This window comes from Sarcophilus harrisii, chromosome 4 (assembly GCF_902635505.1).
Source record: "Sarcophilus harrisii chromosome 4, mSarHar1.11, whole genome shotgun sequence".
Classification (NCBI taxonomy): Eukaryota; Metazoa; Chordata; class Mammalia; order Dasyuromorphia; family Dasyuridae; genus Sarcophilus; species Sarcophilus harrisii.
Window position 1 is genome coordinate 418873485 of NC_045429.1, and position 17487 is coordinate 418890971.

The following is a 17487-nucleotide window of genomic DNA, read 5'->3' on the forward strand; positions in this document are numbered from 1 at the left end:
TTTTTTCCTTTTTCTATATATTTATTGATTATGAAAAATATTTCCAAGATATTATAGATGATAGTTCCTATAAAGGCAGGATTTGTGAACCTCATAGTGTGTGATTTTAAGAAATTTTGTCTTTGTTTTGAATGCTTCTATGTATTTGTTGTATTGCTTTTTAAAAGCAAACTTTTGTCTTTCATTGCAGGAATGTTGGACTAGGTGTGTGTTCCATGTTTTCCCGAGTTGGTGGAATTATCGCTCCCTTCATTCCCTCACTGGTTGGTTTGTACCTTTTGACTTTCTCTTTCCTGATTTTTTTTTTTTTTTTTTTTTTTTTTTTTTTTGCTTTTGAAGTAATTTTCTTTGTGGCTTGAACCTGAAAAAGTATTTAAGAGATACTTTTAATAAATCTACATATATGAGCATTATGTCCTCAGGCTTGGATTTTTGGTATTATTTTGGCTTTTTCCTTTCAGGGTATTGATTGTGTACTTGTTTTAAATCTCAATTCTAGTTTTGTGATGAAGATTAGTGAGCTCTGTGCTAACGAGGGTGTTAGCTAATCCCTCTCCTCAAGAGTTTCATCTGTGTTCTGTTGAATGATACCCAAAAGAACCCCTGATTCCTACCTTCTTCAGAGGGGAAGAAGAACAACACTCTTGAAAAGAGGAGTGAATTTAGACATGCATTCGATTCAAATCCTGTCTCTCTTGTTTTCTTCCTTATGACCTTAAAAAAATTCACTTCACTTTTCTGGACCTCATAAAAGGAGGTTGGACTAAATGATCTCTTAAAGCCCTTTCCAGTTCTACAGCCTATTATCCAAAGAGAATATTAGTGAATCCATGAAGAAAAAACAATTCAGACATATGTGTCCTACCAATGGTGGCTTGTTGTATTTTCATTTAACCAAAGGTATTCTCTTAGGGTGCCATTTTATATTTACTTCTGGATTTACCATTGAGATCACATCTATTTCAGGCCAATTCCTTCCTCCTCTGACCCCAGAATTACCTATTTGACACTTTTATATATTTAGTGGAGTAAATTGTTAGCAAATATCTTTGGCTTACTGGATAAATTATGTTCAACTTTACCTGATTTTTCAGTTTCATACTTATACTTAAATATAGTACTTTAAAAAAAAAAACAATAAAAAATAATGCTTCTTTTTCTAATCCTATAAAGTTTTTTCATTTTTTAAAAATTTCTTTTTATGAATTTAAAAACATTCTGAGTAGGAGGCCCTGGGGTTCCATGATACATACACAAAAAGATTAAGAATCCTTGTTATAGGGGCAGCTAAATGGCACAGTGGATAGAATACCAGCCCTGAAATCAGGAGGGCCTGAGTTCAAATTCAGTCTTGACATTAATTGTGTGAGTTTGGCAAGTCACTTAACCCCCATTCCCTTGCCAAAAACAGACAAACAGAAGATTTTAGATTATGTGATGACCAACCATGATGGACTTAGCTCTTTTCAAGAATGAGGTGGTTCAGGCCAATTCCAATAGATCAGGGATGGAAACGAGCTGTCAACATTCAGAGAGAGGACTCTGGGGATTGAATGTGGATCTCAACATAATATTTTCACCTTTGTTATTGTTGTTTGCTTGTTTTTTTCTTTCTCACTTTTCCCCCATTTTGAGCTGATTTTTCTTGTGCAGCATGATACATGTGGAAATACATTTAAAAGAATTACACACGTTTAACCTATGTTGGACTATTTGCTATCTAGGGGAGGGGAAAGGGGAGGCGGAAGAGAGAAAAAAATTGGAACACAAGGTTTTGCAAGAGTGAATGTTGAAAAATATCTTTGTATTTATTTTGAAAAATAAAAAGCTTTTATAAAAAAATTTTAATTAAAAACTATCATGGGATATAGGGGGAAAAAAGAACCTTTGTTATTAGACGAGAGAAATCTAAATTGAGAGTATGCAAACCCAGAATCTGGCCCACTTTCTACCACTCACCAGCTACAGGACAAGAAACAAGTCTATGGGTCTCATTTTTAAAATCTAGAGATTGGATGAGGAAGTTTCTTTTCCAATTCCAAATTCTGTTTGTTTACAACCTGAATTTGATAGGGAAACATCCCTGGGGATTTGGCTGAAATAGACCAAAAAGCTATTCCTGTTCTTATGGACCTAAGTGCCAATTCAGCTAGGACAAGTAGAAGTAACTTCACAGCATTGCTGTTAACATCTCCAAATTTCTAAACCAGTGGTTCTTAAAGTATGGTCTAGAGAATCCTGGGGATCTCTGAAACCCTTTTAGAGGGTCTACAAATTCAAAAATAGTTTTTATTTCCAATATGGTAAATGTCTATAAATATAATCCAGATAAACAAAAACGCTTTGGAGAGATCCTCTATCATTTTTAATAGTATAAAGATACTGAAAACAAAAGTTTGAGAACCACTGTAAATCTAAACCATAACGAGTAAGTTAGATTACAACTTTTAGATCCCTTTCAACTTTAAAAAGCCAGTGATTTCATATCAGGGCCTTCTCTTTTCTTACCCAGTTATGATTTTTATTTTTTTAAACCAAGGGATTTATAGCAGGAAGTCTAGACACTTTGCCTCAGTGTTTTTCTAAATGGTGCTAACTGAGCTCTGTGTGATTAATTGAATCCTGAGAATCCAGTTAATTCTAAAATAACATCTTTGAACCATGCCCTTGTTTGGGCATGTCAATAAAATAATAGGACATCTTTTATTTATTATAGTTTCATTATGTCATCTTTCCCTAAGGACATATGAACTATGATTTAGAACTAGAAAGAATCTTAAAGGACATTTTACAAATGAGGAAATTGGGATCCAGAAGTTTTAAGTGATTTGCTCAGGATCACACAGCTCAGTAGGTATTTGAGACATAATTTGAACTCCAAGGTCTTCCAGACTTCAAGTCTGTGGTTCTGTCCTCTGCACTATGTGGTCTCAGCAAGATGTAATAGGGGTCCTATGACACAAGAAGTTCTATTCATCCTGAGGATGTCAGACCTGACTCCAAAACGAACAAGAAACACTTGCGCTCACTCTTGCTGTCTCTGTCTCTCAGGCTCTATGTATCTGTCTGTCTGTCTCTCGATTTCTGTTCAAGAACTAGCTCAAAGTAAAACTCCAGTGAAAATGTTTCATGTCTAAGATCTCTCCTACAAAGGAGTCACAGTTTTTTTGTTAAAAAATGTACTCAGTATACCACATCAATATGAAGTACAAGACAGCTATTTGTTTCTTCTGCCAAAAAAAAAAAAGTTTTAAAAACAATCACTCAGAGGGGACATTATATAGAAATACAGGGGAAAAAACATAAAATAAGTTCATGTCTCATTCATTAGATTCTTCTCCATTATGATTTCTCTATGTTTTATCCCTCCCTATAAAAGAATCATGTGTAATTTAATTCATTTCAGAAAAACATTTATTGATGTGCCTTAATGAGGATGGAGAAACACCTCATATACACAAATAAATATGTACAAAATTAGCACAAAATACCATATCCTGTTTGCTAAGCTAGACTAGACACTAGTTCCCTATTAATGGATGATGTCTTTCTTTTTGGATGGATATCCTAGAATATTTTAATCTTTATGTATTTCTATTTATTCCTTTTGATTTTAAAAGAAAGAAAATACTTGTTTAACATCTTTCCTTTGATCTGGCTGAGTAAGTATGTGTGTGTATACGGGGTGGGGATGAAGGAAGTTTTTTGTTTTTTATTCTTTGCTTTTTTTTAGAGGGAGTAATCTTTCAAATTGGAAACCATCAAGAAAAGTCATCACAGTAGAAGTCCTGAGTTAATAATGGTTAGATCTAAGGAGAGACAAAGACAGAATCAACAAAGTTGTAAAGTACCTCGTAAGGGAAGTTCAGTCTGTTTACCAGAAAGAACCAGCAGAGACTCAGCCTCTATTGCTTTTTGACCTTTTAACCATTTTTTGGTTGATCAAATAAATTTTCCCCTCTCCCCCAGAGGAATGATTAAAACCTGAAGTACCCAGTTGGAGCCCCTAATTCAAATTGTTTCCAGTTCCATATTACTAGCCTCATCCATTTCCTAATATCACACTTTACTCCCTGTGTTACTTTCTGTGTCCTGCTTAGGGTCAATGCTGAGATGACACTCTGCCCAGCCGGTGGGGCTGTGTGGTGTGGAGGGCGTGACTGTGGCAGGACATGGTTAAGGTATATCCTTAGGTGAAGTTGGTTGCCTTATCCAGCAGCCAGAAGTTAATAATTACTTAAGTACTTACCTTCTACCCAAAACAGTTCTGTAGAAAACACTTGAAAGCTCTTCTAGCCACTGATTTTAGTACTCAATTCCTGCAATAGTCACCAAAGTGTCAGGAGGAGACTTAAGCCTCCATCCCAACCACAAACTCATCATTCCCAAACTGCACTCAGGTGTGTCGAAATTGCACTGAGCAGTCTCTCCTTTGTCTGACTAAATTCATTCACATCATCTTTCTGACTAAATAATACTCCAGATGGCTGAAGAATTTTTACCCACAATGGACAGTTCCCATAGAAGCCAAAAAAGTCCCACAAGCTTGATCGTGGTGGAGAGGAATGAAATAAAGGGTCATTAAGTATTAACAGTGCTCAGTAATAGCTTAAAAAGGAAATTCACACTGGATTTCTTCTCCTTCCCTGTTACAGAAATCTGTTCAGTGGTCTTTACCTTTCATCGTATTTGGTATAGCTGGCCTGTCTTCTGGACTTCTGAGTTTATTGTTGCCAGAAACCCTAAACAGACCTTTGCTGGAAACACTATCTGATCTCCACATATATTCATATCGGAGGCTGGGGGATGAAGCATTATCTTTGCAAGTACTGGATCATGAACAGGTATATTAATATTTTCTTTAATAATCCCATTCCCTGGGGCAGCTAGGTGGTACAGTGGATAGAGAGAGCACCAGCTCTGAAGTGAGGAGTACGTGAGTTCAAATTTGGCTTCAGATACTTAACACCTCCTAGCTATGTGACCCTGGGCAAGTCACTAAACCCCAGTTGCCTCAGGGGGGAAAAATTCCATTGCCTGTAAATCAACACATGCTATGGTCACTCCTTTTTTTTCAGGTTTTTTTTTCCTCTCCCATGGTTTTTCCCTTTTATTCTGATTGTTCTCTCCCAATATTATTCATAAAGAAATGTGTATTTAAAAAGTTAATTTACATGTATAACCAGAAAAAATAAAAGTTAATAAAAATATAAAAATTTCATTCCTCTTCTTAAATGCAGTTATAGACTTTGGAAAAGGATCCTATAATCTATTACATGTAGACTGAGATAGATTATCTAGAAATACTATTTGGGCTCTCATTGCTACAGATTTTCAGGGAAATAAAGATGACGGATAATTTGTTACCTTTCTCAAAGCGAATTCCAGAGATGGTGAATGAAAATAATCATTAAACATATTTATTTGTTGAATGGCTTGCATATTAATTTTCATTTTTGAAACTCCATTTCATTCCTTTACTACTCCTATCTCTGTGTCTTTGTCTGTATCTCTTTGTCTCTGTCTTTTCCTCCTTCCTTCTTTCCCTCCCTCCCTCTTTCCCCCTTTTTCCCTATTCCTCTCCTCTCTACCCCTCCCTCACTCCTTTCTTTCTTTCCTTTCTCTCTCTGTCTCTGTCTCTCTCTTTTTCTTTCTCTCTACTTCTTCTTTCCTCCCTCCTTTCCTTCTTCCCTTTCTCTCTCTCTTTTTCTCTTTCTCTCTACTCCTTCCTCTGTTCCTCCTTTCCTTCTTCCCTTTCTCTCTCTCTTTTTCTCCTTCTCTCTATTCCTTCCTCTGTCCCTCCTTTCCTTCTTCCCTTTCTCTCTGTCTCTCTTTTTCTCTTTCTCTCTACTCCTTCCTCTGTCCCTCCTTTCCTTCTTCCCTTTCTCTCTGTCTCTCTTTTTCTCTTTCTCTCTACCCCTTTCTCCCTCCTCCTTTCCTTTCTCTGTCTCTGTCTCTCTGTCTTTCTCTCTACCCCTTTCTCCCTCCTCCTTTCCTTTCTCTGTCTCTGTCTCTCTGTCTTTCTCTCTCCCCGGCTCTCCCTCTCTTCCCCCTTCTCCCTCTCCCTCCCCATTTTAGTCTGAAGACAAGGAGAGTACATTTGGAAGTGAAAGTAATGAAGATGAGTTCTATGATGCTGACGAAGAGACTCAGATGATAAAATGAGGAGAACTGAGGGCCTTCCCACCGTCCTCCAATCATCTTTCATGCCTCTGACTTCAGACAGATTTTCCCCGTGAACCTGGAAAGCAGCAGTCAGTGGCGATGCAGTGACAAGCAGACAGTGTTCCTCTTGACTGTGGAATCTTTGGGGCAGGAAGAAAATTTGAGAGACATTCCCACAGGAAGGAAGACTCTGGTATTCTCATTGGAGAAGCATCTGAAACATTTCTTGAATTGGAGCTTAGCTCAGAACTGTGATGACCTCCAACCCCAACCCCAGCGGGTCCAAGAGCCTCATCCTATCTATATTCTCAAATGGCAGAGGTCATTTCTGGAGGTTGAGTCTTAGAGGTGCCTTGAAGTGGATTTTGTTGAATATGCCTGAATGTGATCTCAGGGCAGAAGGATGAATTTGTCTAATCATTTTGTGGGCTAATAGGTACACCCTTATTGTAATTTAATACTGAACAGTATTTAATGTTTATTCTTACTAGCACTCCTTCCTTGCAAGGCACATAAATGTTTCATTTCCATTGGATATCAGAGACAAAGTGCCAGGAGAGTAAATGATTTGGTGAAAGCTCATAATTTTTAGTGGTAAAGCTCAAATTTTGAGCTTCCAGCTGAGTCCCAAAACTATCAGGGGTTCTTAACTTGGGGTCCATGGACTCTCCAAGGTGTCCTTGGATAGATTTCAGGAGATCTGTGAACCTGGATGGAAAACAAATTTCATCTTTATTTTCACTAACCTCTAAATGAAATTTAGTATTTCCCTCCATTATGAATGTAGACAATAAAACATGATTCTGAGAAAGGGGTCCAAAGGCTTCACCAGACTGCCAAGAGGTCCATTCTCCCTAAAAGGTTTAGAACTCCTGCTATAGATTTACTTTAGCTACATGTGCCTTTAATCTGAAAGATGTGGGTTTAATAAAAATTAACCCACTCAAAGAAGCTTTCTGAAATCTTAGAGGTTTGGCTCCCACTGATGATGGGATTGTGTACCTTTTTTTTTTTTTCTTTCTTTTTCTTTTTATATTTCTGCTATATGACTTTAAATAAGCCACTTGACATTTCTGGCCCTCAGTTTTTTGATTTGAGAAATAAGGAGAAATGAAAAGAATCAAGCATATATAAGGATCCCTCAGGGCCACATAATTACTTAGAAAACCACATGTTAATATTACTTGTATAATACAGGAGGATCGTGCATTGGGTGGCACACTGGGCCTATAATCAGGAAGACTCATCTTCATGAGTTCAGCTCTATCATCAGATACTTCCTAGCTGTGTGACCCTGGACAAGTCACTTAATCCTGTTTGCCTCAGTTTCCTCATCTGTAAAATGAACTGGAGAGGGAAAAAAAATGACAATCTACTTCTGTATCTTTGCCAAGAAAACCCCCAATGTAGTCAACAACAGCAAAAGTTCTATTCTGTTTTAAATTTTGTGAAATATTTCTCACTCTCAAGAGTGTAGTGGTTACTTATAGCCCTTAGGCCATATTTTGACACCTCTGCTCTGAAACAGTATGTCCAGTGACTTTCTCTAGCTCTCCAAAATCTTTTTGATTCTGTGGAATAATATTTCTGTTCTGAGTCTCCGGTATTAGGATCAGCCAGAAACTCTTATTTGGATTATATGTAGGATCCCAGAAAGTATGCAAAAAAAGGAGCTAGGGAGTAGACCCTTTTACCCCATGAAGGATAGTAACTGGCTTTCTTTAGGATGAACTTCTCAAAAGAATAGATCCTGCTAGTACATGGGTGGCCAGGGTGTGGGATCTCTGTCTAGCAGACTGTTGTCAGCTTGTTTTGACCTTATTCTATGTGGCTCATCAGTGGGCTCAGACATTAATTACCTCCCTGACTTCTACTTCCCATAGTTCCTGGCCATTTTTCCAAGTGGCTATTGGAAGTTCATAGGAAATCAAAATTCATCGAGGTGACATAGGTGCTGCTGCTGTTCTAGGAGCCCAGCTGAATGGTGCTTAGTTACCCAAATGCTTTCCCTTTGAAAATATCAGAATTGGCCTGCACACTCTCCCACTCCCACACCCTAAGAGGCACTAAATGTTGACTCTTGCTACTTTAAAGTCTACAAGTACAGCGTTGAGTTAGATGACTTTCCTGAAGGAGATGCCATTGTTTTTCTATGAAAACCATGGCATTGCCAGGAATGAGGACAGAAATCTTTTGAAACCGTACTTTTTATTTACCTGTCCCCTAGGATGTGCCCTGGGGATGTCCTCGAATGGGATTCTTAATTTGAAAGATTTCAAGGGATCAGTAAGTTTCCATCTTCATTTCATTATACTTTTTGTCTTTTATTTTGTGCACTTAAACATATGATTCTGAGAAGGGACCTATAGATTTCACTAAATGGAACACAGAAAAGGTGAAAAATGCATGTCCCCAAAATCCAGGTCTTCTGGGCTTTAGACCCACATCACCCACCACACTATCCACCCGGTTTTGGTCCATCAACATAGCCATACTTAGTTTGCACAAAATTAAGTTACACTTTTTCTGTATTTTTCTTAAATCCTTTTAGTATATTTTTATTACTGCCAATTATAGTTTAAGCTATTTAGGACTTTGTGCCTGAAACCATAGATCTATGGTGACTCAAGTAAAGAACATGGACAGGCTGAGGGTTTCCTCCCATCTCTATCTCTAGTTCCCCAAAGAAAAAGCTGTGGTAATCCTCAGTCATTTTCATTTTCTTAGCCCCTGCTACTACAGGTGTCTTGGATGCTCATGGTTCAGATTCCTAAATTACAGAGTCCCAAGCGGTTTCCTTGGGGCTTGGAAATTTAACTAAGGTCCTTCTACCATTGGAAAGATAAGAGCCTTCAAGAATGAGCCTGCCCTTCTCTAATTGCAACATGGCCTAATGTCCATGAGGGAGTTTTGATGAAAGGTTCTGTCAGTCCTGTGCCTGAGTCTCTACTGTCCATAAAGGATGCTATTCCTATGAACTTCAGTTGCTGGGGCACAGTCACAGTGCTTGTATCACTCACTTGCCAGGGAGCTTCTGCTGAGTAAAAAGTCCTTTACCCCAAAGGGGTACAGCTATATTTTTCATCCATCTCATTCTCAAAGTCCCACATATGAGTATTTGTTCCATTAATGGTAACTAACTTTTAAGAAATATTATAAACTTTGGTGTGTGATTCTATATGCACAAGTGCCCACAAATCTATTTGGCTGATTTAAGCGTAAACTAGTTTTTATGCAGTCAGTGCCGTGCCTACTTGCAATCATTTGTATGAAGCATTTTTTTTTCCTGACTGTGTGTCTAAAATAAGTTCTCATTTCTCCTGAAAAGCAGCAATAAAAACACTCCAGGTATCCCAATGTTCAGTGAGTGAAAGGCTCATGAACAAGTTGCCAGGGACCTTCAGATCATGAAGATCCATTGAAGGAAGACTTCCATTTAGGAAGACAATAGTTTTCCCATGGGATATTCTCTTCCAACATAGCTTCCAATGTGTTTGGGGCATTTTTGCTCCATTTAATTCAACAAACATTCATTGAGCAACAACTATGTATTAACCACTGTGCCAAATGACAGGGACACAAACAAGAAAAATGATGGTTTGATGTATATACATGGAAAAAATGAGAGGCAAAAAAAGAGTGATCAAGTATTTGAACAGGGAAAGCTTACTTTCAGTTGGGAAGCCTTTTTGATTGCTCCTAAGCAAATCAGGCATTTTTCAGTATTAAATGATAGACTAGACCACAGTGGGTATGAATAAGTATCACCTGATTATAAGGTTTTATGTCAGTCAAATTGATTGATTTGTGTTCTTTTTTTTTTTTTTTTTTTGAGTGGATTTCTATTCTTGTTGAATACATAATTGATTTTTTTCTCTGTCAAGATCATTTTCAATATTATTCTAACTTGTCATCCCTACACAAGTATTCCTCATATAATCATCAGATTTAAAATTGAGAGACTATAAAGGATTGAGGAAGTTTTAATAGATAAATTAAGTGATGTTATTTCTTGATCATTCAGTAAAGATCACAAAATGGAGAACTATTTTGTCTTTATATAAAATGTCAGGATGGTGTACTGGTGCCTTTTGGGAGGTGGGCATTGTCAAAGCTTGGTCCAAATTGGGGTATGGAGCAAGAAAAGATAGAACCAAAAGTTGTGTCTTCACCACTCCCAGGAAAAAATAAAAATCATTTAAAAAATTTATTGTCAGTATTCTTTAATAGTAACAAGAGCATGTCATACCCATATGATGCTTAGAAGCCCGGTAGGATTTCAAATCCTAGTCTTTCAATTCCAAATTAAGTGGGGAGGGGAGGGAAACAGGATTAGAAATTCATAACTATATAGGATAGGGTCATGGTCTAAACTAGGATTTAGGGTTTCTAATCCCTAATTCAATGCGTTTTTCACAGCATTATGACTTTAGAAGATCACTGGGTTAGAATCCTGGGCCTGAAGTCACAAAGTCCTTTTCAAATCTAGCCTCATATACTTCCTAGTTGTGTACATCTGGGTAAATATTAACATTTGCCTCAGTTTCCCTTACTATAAAATGAGTATAATAATAGTCCCTACCTCAAAGAGTTATTGTAAGGATCATATAAAATATTTATAAAATAGCACCATATCTGGCAGATGATAGATATTTGTTGAATGTTTTTCCTTTCCCTACTAACTTATTTGTTATATGCCCTTGAAGGACCAAAAGTGTAATGGGCTGAAGCTCGAGTTGATGCACTGAGGTCCCAAGCACATGAGGCTAAATAGTAATTGGACCATACTCTCTTAATATATATGCTTGGAGAAAGAATGGCCCCCACCCACTCTTTGTGCAAGTCCTGATGTGTTGTATAGGAAATGACGATTTTGGTGGGTGGAGGCAGAGGGGCGGAGAGAGAAGCGGAAGGAGAGTGCTGGCTGGCTTCCTGTCATAGCTGCTCACATTGCTATTGTGATCCCCCTTCACCTCTGCTGGCTGGGTCCTGTTGCAGCTGCGTATATTGCTATCGCAATCCCCCTTCACTTCAAAAAGAATAAAGATTGAAGATTTTCCCTTAACCTGAATTCCTGACTCCAGCTGATTTTAAAATACGCGGTCATGACATTTGGCGCCCAATGTGGGGCCTAAGGACCCTACTTTCACTGAAGAAGTCTCTGGTCACCAGGAACTTAGGTGAGTATTGTAATAGACAAACAAGGATCTTATTTTCTTAAAAACTAAACTAGTAACCTTTTTTGGCTGAATGGGACAGATGCTAGCTAAAGATCCCCCATTCCCCTCCACTTCCCCACCTCCACCCAGGAGTGGCACTATAGAAAGCATGCTTAAGCTCATAGAAGAACAAGGGCTACTTATAACTTGGGAACAGCTAGCTAGACTTCTGGGTACATTAAAACACACCTCCCCTTGGTTCTTAGAGGAAGAGCAAACCTCTCCAGATAATTGGACATTAATTGGGCAACAGCTCTCCGCATATTACAATGAAAATGGTCCTCATTCAATTTCCATCGAGGCATTCTGTTTATACAAGATAATACAGTTGGCGTTAAAGAACCCTATGATTTATAGAAGAAGCATGTGAGGCTAAACAGTAATTGGACCATACTCTATTAATATATATGCTTGGAGAAAGAATGGCCCCTGCCTACTCTTTGTTAAAATCCTGATGTGTTGTATAGGAAATGACAATTTTGGTGGGTGGAGGCAGAGGGGCAGAGAGAGAAGCGGAAAGAGACTGTTGGCTGGCTTCCTGTCGCAGCTGCTCATATTGCTATTGCCATCCCCCTTCACCTCTAAAAGAATAAAGATTGAAGATTTGCCCTTAACCTGAATTCTTGATTCTGGCTGATTTTAAAATACGCGGTCATCACACAAAAGAGAGCAAAATAGTTGAGAGCCTGTGGAAATGTTCTGTGTCAAAGTTTAAGCAGGTAGGAAAAGCTGTTATCATTCTAAATACCATATAGATTTTTTTCTAATGGGAATATAGATTATGATAGGGTTTCTTCCAGAGGCTTAGCCCCAGGACACTGGCAAATATAAACAGTAGACTTTGGTTTCTCCATCTACCAAAGGGAATCTGTTGGTTTTTTGAAACCAGCTATTGTTTGTCCTTCATTCTCAGAGAATTCACTGAAGTCAGGGAGGTGATTCCATGACATGCGAATGAATCTGATTAAAGTGATGGAGGCTGTGCAAGGTCACCTGCCTCACTTTCCCCTCCAGAACTATCTGGATAGCAGATATAGATTGGGATAATTGGAGATGACCCTACACGGGAGACCCTGGCCTTTTTAAGTTAAGATCTTCAACAGGTCTCAGTTTGACTGAGATAATACTCATTCACTGATTAAGGGTAAGTAGAAATTGAGGTAAAAAGTGTACTCTTTCACCTAATAAAAAAGAAAAAAAGATCTAAATTGTCTTTGGGCAATAGCTATGGCAATATTTTTTTATGATGGTGTGTTATTTCAATATTTTAGCAGACCATAGTTTTATCCATGTTGTTTGCTTTCTCTCCATTTACACAGATCAAAACCCCCCTCTGCCTGAGCCTATATCAGACTTTGTGAGTTGGATTGCCCAAAAGATTCATCACCTTGCAGTTGTACCAATAATCAAGCTCACTGTATTTAGGCCTTTGGAATACAAAGACAAAAAGCAAAACTCTCCACTACTGAAAAGCTTACTTTATGTTTAGGGAAAATAACATACACATGCGTAATGTATAAAGTCATTGAGGGGGAAGATACTCAAGGGGACATCAAAAAAACCTGGATGCTCTTAAATTGAATTTAGTAGTCTAGCTGAGAGGTGATTACCACCTGAAGTGGAAGACAATGCAGATGGAAGAGGAATCGATGAGATTCTCTGAGAGATGAGGAAGAAAAGGAGGCAAGGATTCCAACTTGCATGACTACAATAGTGTGCCTTCAACTGAAACGGGGAAGTTCACAACTCATTTAAGTTTGAGAGGGCAGGGAGACATATAATTTTCTTTTGGACAAAGTGAGTTTGAAACATCCAGTAGGCAATTGCTGATGTGCGACTGGAATTCAGGACAGATTCTAAAGCTGGATATATGCATTTTATAAAGATAATTGAACTTATAGAATCTGATGAGCTTACCAAGAGGAAAAAAGCCTTTGGGGTACACCCACAATTAAGGGAATAGGGGGAAAGGTGATTTGAAGGTGATTTGTCCTCAGTTCTGTCTCTGAAAATCCCTAGGTTCCTTCAAAACTCAACTCAAAACTTACTACTTGAAGGCTTCTGTGATCCCTCCAGTTGCTAATGGTCCCCCCTAAAATTATATTTGTTACCAAAACTCTGGAACTCATCAGGTTTGGGGAATAAGCCCAGATCAAGTTGTCCCCAGCTTCCCCAATTTCAAGCTGGTCCAGTAGTAGTGTTAGCCAGTGCTCTTTTAGAGTGAGAGAAGAATTCTTTATTCCCTGATTCTTATGAGAAGCACACACCTAATACTGAAGCCGGAGCAGGCTTTATATTGTTATTTTAGTTCCTTACTCCTTCCTTCAAGGTTTGGATTGGTCAGACTTACAATCAAAGTTCATTACAATTGGTCACATTTATAATCTGAATTACAATTAAGTTGTATTTGCAATCAGAGTTACAGTTAGTCAGATTTACAATGTTCTTTACCCATTCCATATGTCAAAAGGCTTGTGCCCTATCATTGGGTCTAGCTGGTGGGCCAGTTTAAGTCTGGGCCCCTGGTCAGGAACTTTGTTTTCAGCCAGTTCCTTGACTCAGGAGTGATTGGTTGGAGATATTAAGATACTTCACCCCTCCTTTTATCCTGTTTTGACAATATTTGTGGAAATCTAACTTCTCAAATCCTCACAATTCCCCCATTTCTCTTTTTAATAAGGATTTGTTTTCCACTTTTGAATACCTTTTTTTATTGCTTCTTCTTCAAATATTTTTGTCATTAGTTCACATTTCTCATCACTGGTCATGTGCCCTTCCAACCATTATCCTGACATGACCTGGCCCCAACATTTGCAAATTGGTGGAGAGATCTACTGGGGTCACCTTTGTCTAAAAGGTGTCTTTGAACTAATTGCCAAATGCAAGGGATTATACAACATCCCACAGCCAGTGAGGATTCCCTCAGCTATTATTAGGGAGATGAAGATCAGAGAATGGCACTATGTGAGTCACCTAGTAGCACAGCAAAGAATTGCTTTTGATCAGATTCTTTACAAAGTACTTCAATGATTCTACTCAGTCATTGGTGTCTATGGTTTGCTTTAAGTTCTTGACTTTCATCTGTGGTTTAAGAACGATGATTCCAAATCTTCCCAAGAGATATATACCTACATTACATTTATTCCCAAATCATGTTTGACTTACTCTTTGATCTGTCTTTTCTAAATGTCTGGCCCTTGTGGCAAACCAAACATTATTCTCAATTGGATAGGCAGTTCTAGAAAATCCTTTTTTCCCATCAGAGCACAGATACTTATTATAACTACTAGTCAAGTCTTTATATTCTATAATTTGAGAATCATCAAACTGAATTGTTTGTGGTGTGTCTCAGTAATATTGACCCAAATCTTAACCTGATGTCCCCCATCCTAAGTCCCAATTACTATATTGTAGTAGGGAAGGAACATTAATACTGTATAACTTCCCTCTTAAAGGTATCTTTGCTGCAAACCCACTCAGACATTGAGTAGTTTGGACTCCATTCACCAATCAGTTCTAGTTTCTTCCCTAACCAATGAAGCCCAAAGTCCTTTAGGGTATGGGGTGATGACCTCATCTTCTGAAAATACTTCCTGCTGAGAATGGTCATAGAACTGAGTCATCCTTCAGAGTCCCAATTTGGACAGCTGCTGAGCTGATTGAGATCCAGCAAGTTGAGTCAGATCCCCGAGGCTGATCAACCCAGATATAACTGACCAAAATCTAGAAGAAAACAAACCTAACAAGCAGAGGTTAGGAATAGAAAATGACTGGTTGAGGGGGTCTCCAGTTGGAGAAATTTCTGTTGTTAGGGCCTTCAGAAATATTTAGAGAATGCTCATCTTACAGCCTGCAGTTTGGCCAAAAGGTTGAGACAGGTAAGCCAGAGAGAGAAGATTTATAGGTAGAGTCCTGCTCATTTTTGGGCAATGTTCTCTAACTATTGCCTAATAGTTGCTCTTAGCTTATGATCAGGGAAAAAAGATTTCCCAAGACCGAAGGGTTTCTTGTTAATAAATATTATTTATATTATATCATAATTATTAATAATTATATATTATAATCATGCATTAATATATTATAACTATAAATATATAATTATATATTAATATATATTAAGTGTATATTTACATGATAAATAAAAAACAAAAAATAAAAATAAAAATACAAAAATAAATAAATGAATAAATAGAATAAAATAAAATAATTCTTTGTAATAGACTAAGAGAAGTTTCCACTGGCTTGTCTCTGGGGTGAGAAACTGGCCTAAGGATGTTTAAAACCACCCAGAGGGGGAAGAACATATTCCCTCTTTGGCCTTCTGTTGTAGGATGAACTGAGAGAAGCCAATATAGATTGGCCAGCAGCTTTTCATATTGAATAAATTATTTATAAGAAAACTTGTTTGTGCCACAGAATACACAGGATAAACATGTTATTTCCACTTTAGGAACAAACTTAAATAACTGAATTTCCCATTGATATAACAAAATATTCCATAAGCTACATACCTTTAAGAAAATTTGAATACATTAAAATTCTCTTCTCCAAACTATACTAAAGATGTTTCAGCTTTAGTTTCAATAATCAATAAAAATAACAGCTGGATCCCACAAACAGTTCCTTCAATAACTAAATGTTCTTACATCTTGAAAGATTTAAAGACCTTATACAAGCAAACATATTTCTAGTAAGATATATATATCTAGTAACAGGCAGATAGGTAGGCCAAATATCCATCTTCCCAATGATGGAAAACAGTCATTTACCTAATGACTATATATTCTCAAATAGAAAACATCAAGACCTTCCATACTTGTATTTTGTTCACAGCTTTTAAGCTGACCACTTGCTCTGAATATAGAACTTTGTTATAAGGGAGAGAAAGCAGGGACATGATTATAACAAGGCAAAACAGCCTTAGCTATTTGATTTCAGGTGTGAAAAAAGCAAATTAATTCTACCTCTTTGCCAGACTCAGGAATAGGTGGGAATCATTCCTATAGAAAGGAACACAACAGAGAAATCAAATTAGAAGGATCTGACCTTAAGCAGAGGCTAAGATTCTCCTCCCAGCTCTTGAGCAGATACAGACATCCCCCTGTAATAGTTCAGGGGCATCCCTCTGAGTAACTCGTTCTATTTCTCTGGGATTGTGGGTTTTTCTGGTTTATTGGTCCTCATCCATACATGGATTCAAACTTGAGAAATAATATTAAATATATTATTTATATATTTTGTCTCTCTGTGTCTCTGTCTCTGTCTCTGTCTCTCTCTCTCTACCTCTCTCTACATATATATATATATATATATATATATATATATATATATACAAAAAGAAATTGTCTCTCAGATAGCCAAATCCCATACTAGATGCTTCAGATCTTTATTTAAAAATAAAAAAGGCTTACAAACCAAGCTATCTCAGAACTGATATAGTGATGTGGGGGCAGGGATTCTCATGCTACATCTTTTCCTCACATGTACCTGCAGAGTCAGAACTAAATGCAGGAAAACTTGTAGAATAGCCAACACTGCCAGATTAAAATCTTGTCCTAGATATTTTAATAAAGTTACAGATCACATTTATTATTTTATTCCTTAAACAATGAGATCATGATGCGCTTAAATAAATGTTAAATAATTTGCTGCAGACAGCTGGAGACCTTAGTAGAAGTAATGGGTTTTGAAATAACTCTTTTCAGAGAATTTACAATTAACCAGAAACCTAATAAGCTTCTCTTAGAAGTTCCTTGGATTACTAAGCATTACAACTCTTGATACAGTATCTTATCTAAGATCTTCAGCATTACAGTAATGACCTATCCCTTTAAATAATGCAAGCAATTTCACTTAACCAGCAGGGGATGCAGAAGAGAGGTTTAAGCAGAAATGAGTGAGTTTATTTCCCTCACTCTCCCCCACTGTGGGTAGTGGAACCCCCACTGGAAGGCCAGGGGTAAGGAACAGCTAAACCCACTAGAGAAAAGGTGGACAATGTTCTACTGTCCCCTGGCCAACTGATCTAAAATAAAAACATGTAATTATGCAAAAACGAGTATACTATTTTCAAACCTAAATTTCAGATTAACTTCCAAAAATC

General features: G+C 37.5%; 1 protein-coding gene across 1 annotated transcript in view; it reads left to right on the forward strand.

Moving 5' to 3' along the window:
- Positions 1 to 7481, forward strand: part of SLC22A15 (solute carrier family 22 member 15) — a 90249-nt gene extending 82768 nt beyond the window's left edge. The window contains exons 10-12 of the mRNA XM_003769821.3: positions 191 to 263; positions 4656 to 4844; positions 6079 to 7481. Of these exons, the coding sequence (XP_003769869.2) occupies positions 191 to 263; positions 4656 to 4844; positions 6079 to 6165 (349 nt within the window). The 3' untranslated portion in view covers positions 6166 to 7481. The remainder of the gene's footprint in view (positions 1 to 190; positions 264 to 4655; positions 4845 to 6078) is intronic.
- Positions 7482 to 17487: the final 10006 nt, after the last annotated feature.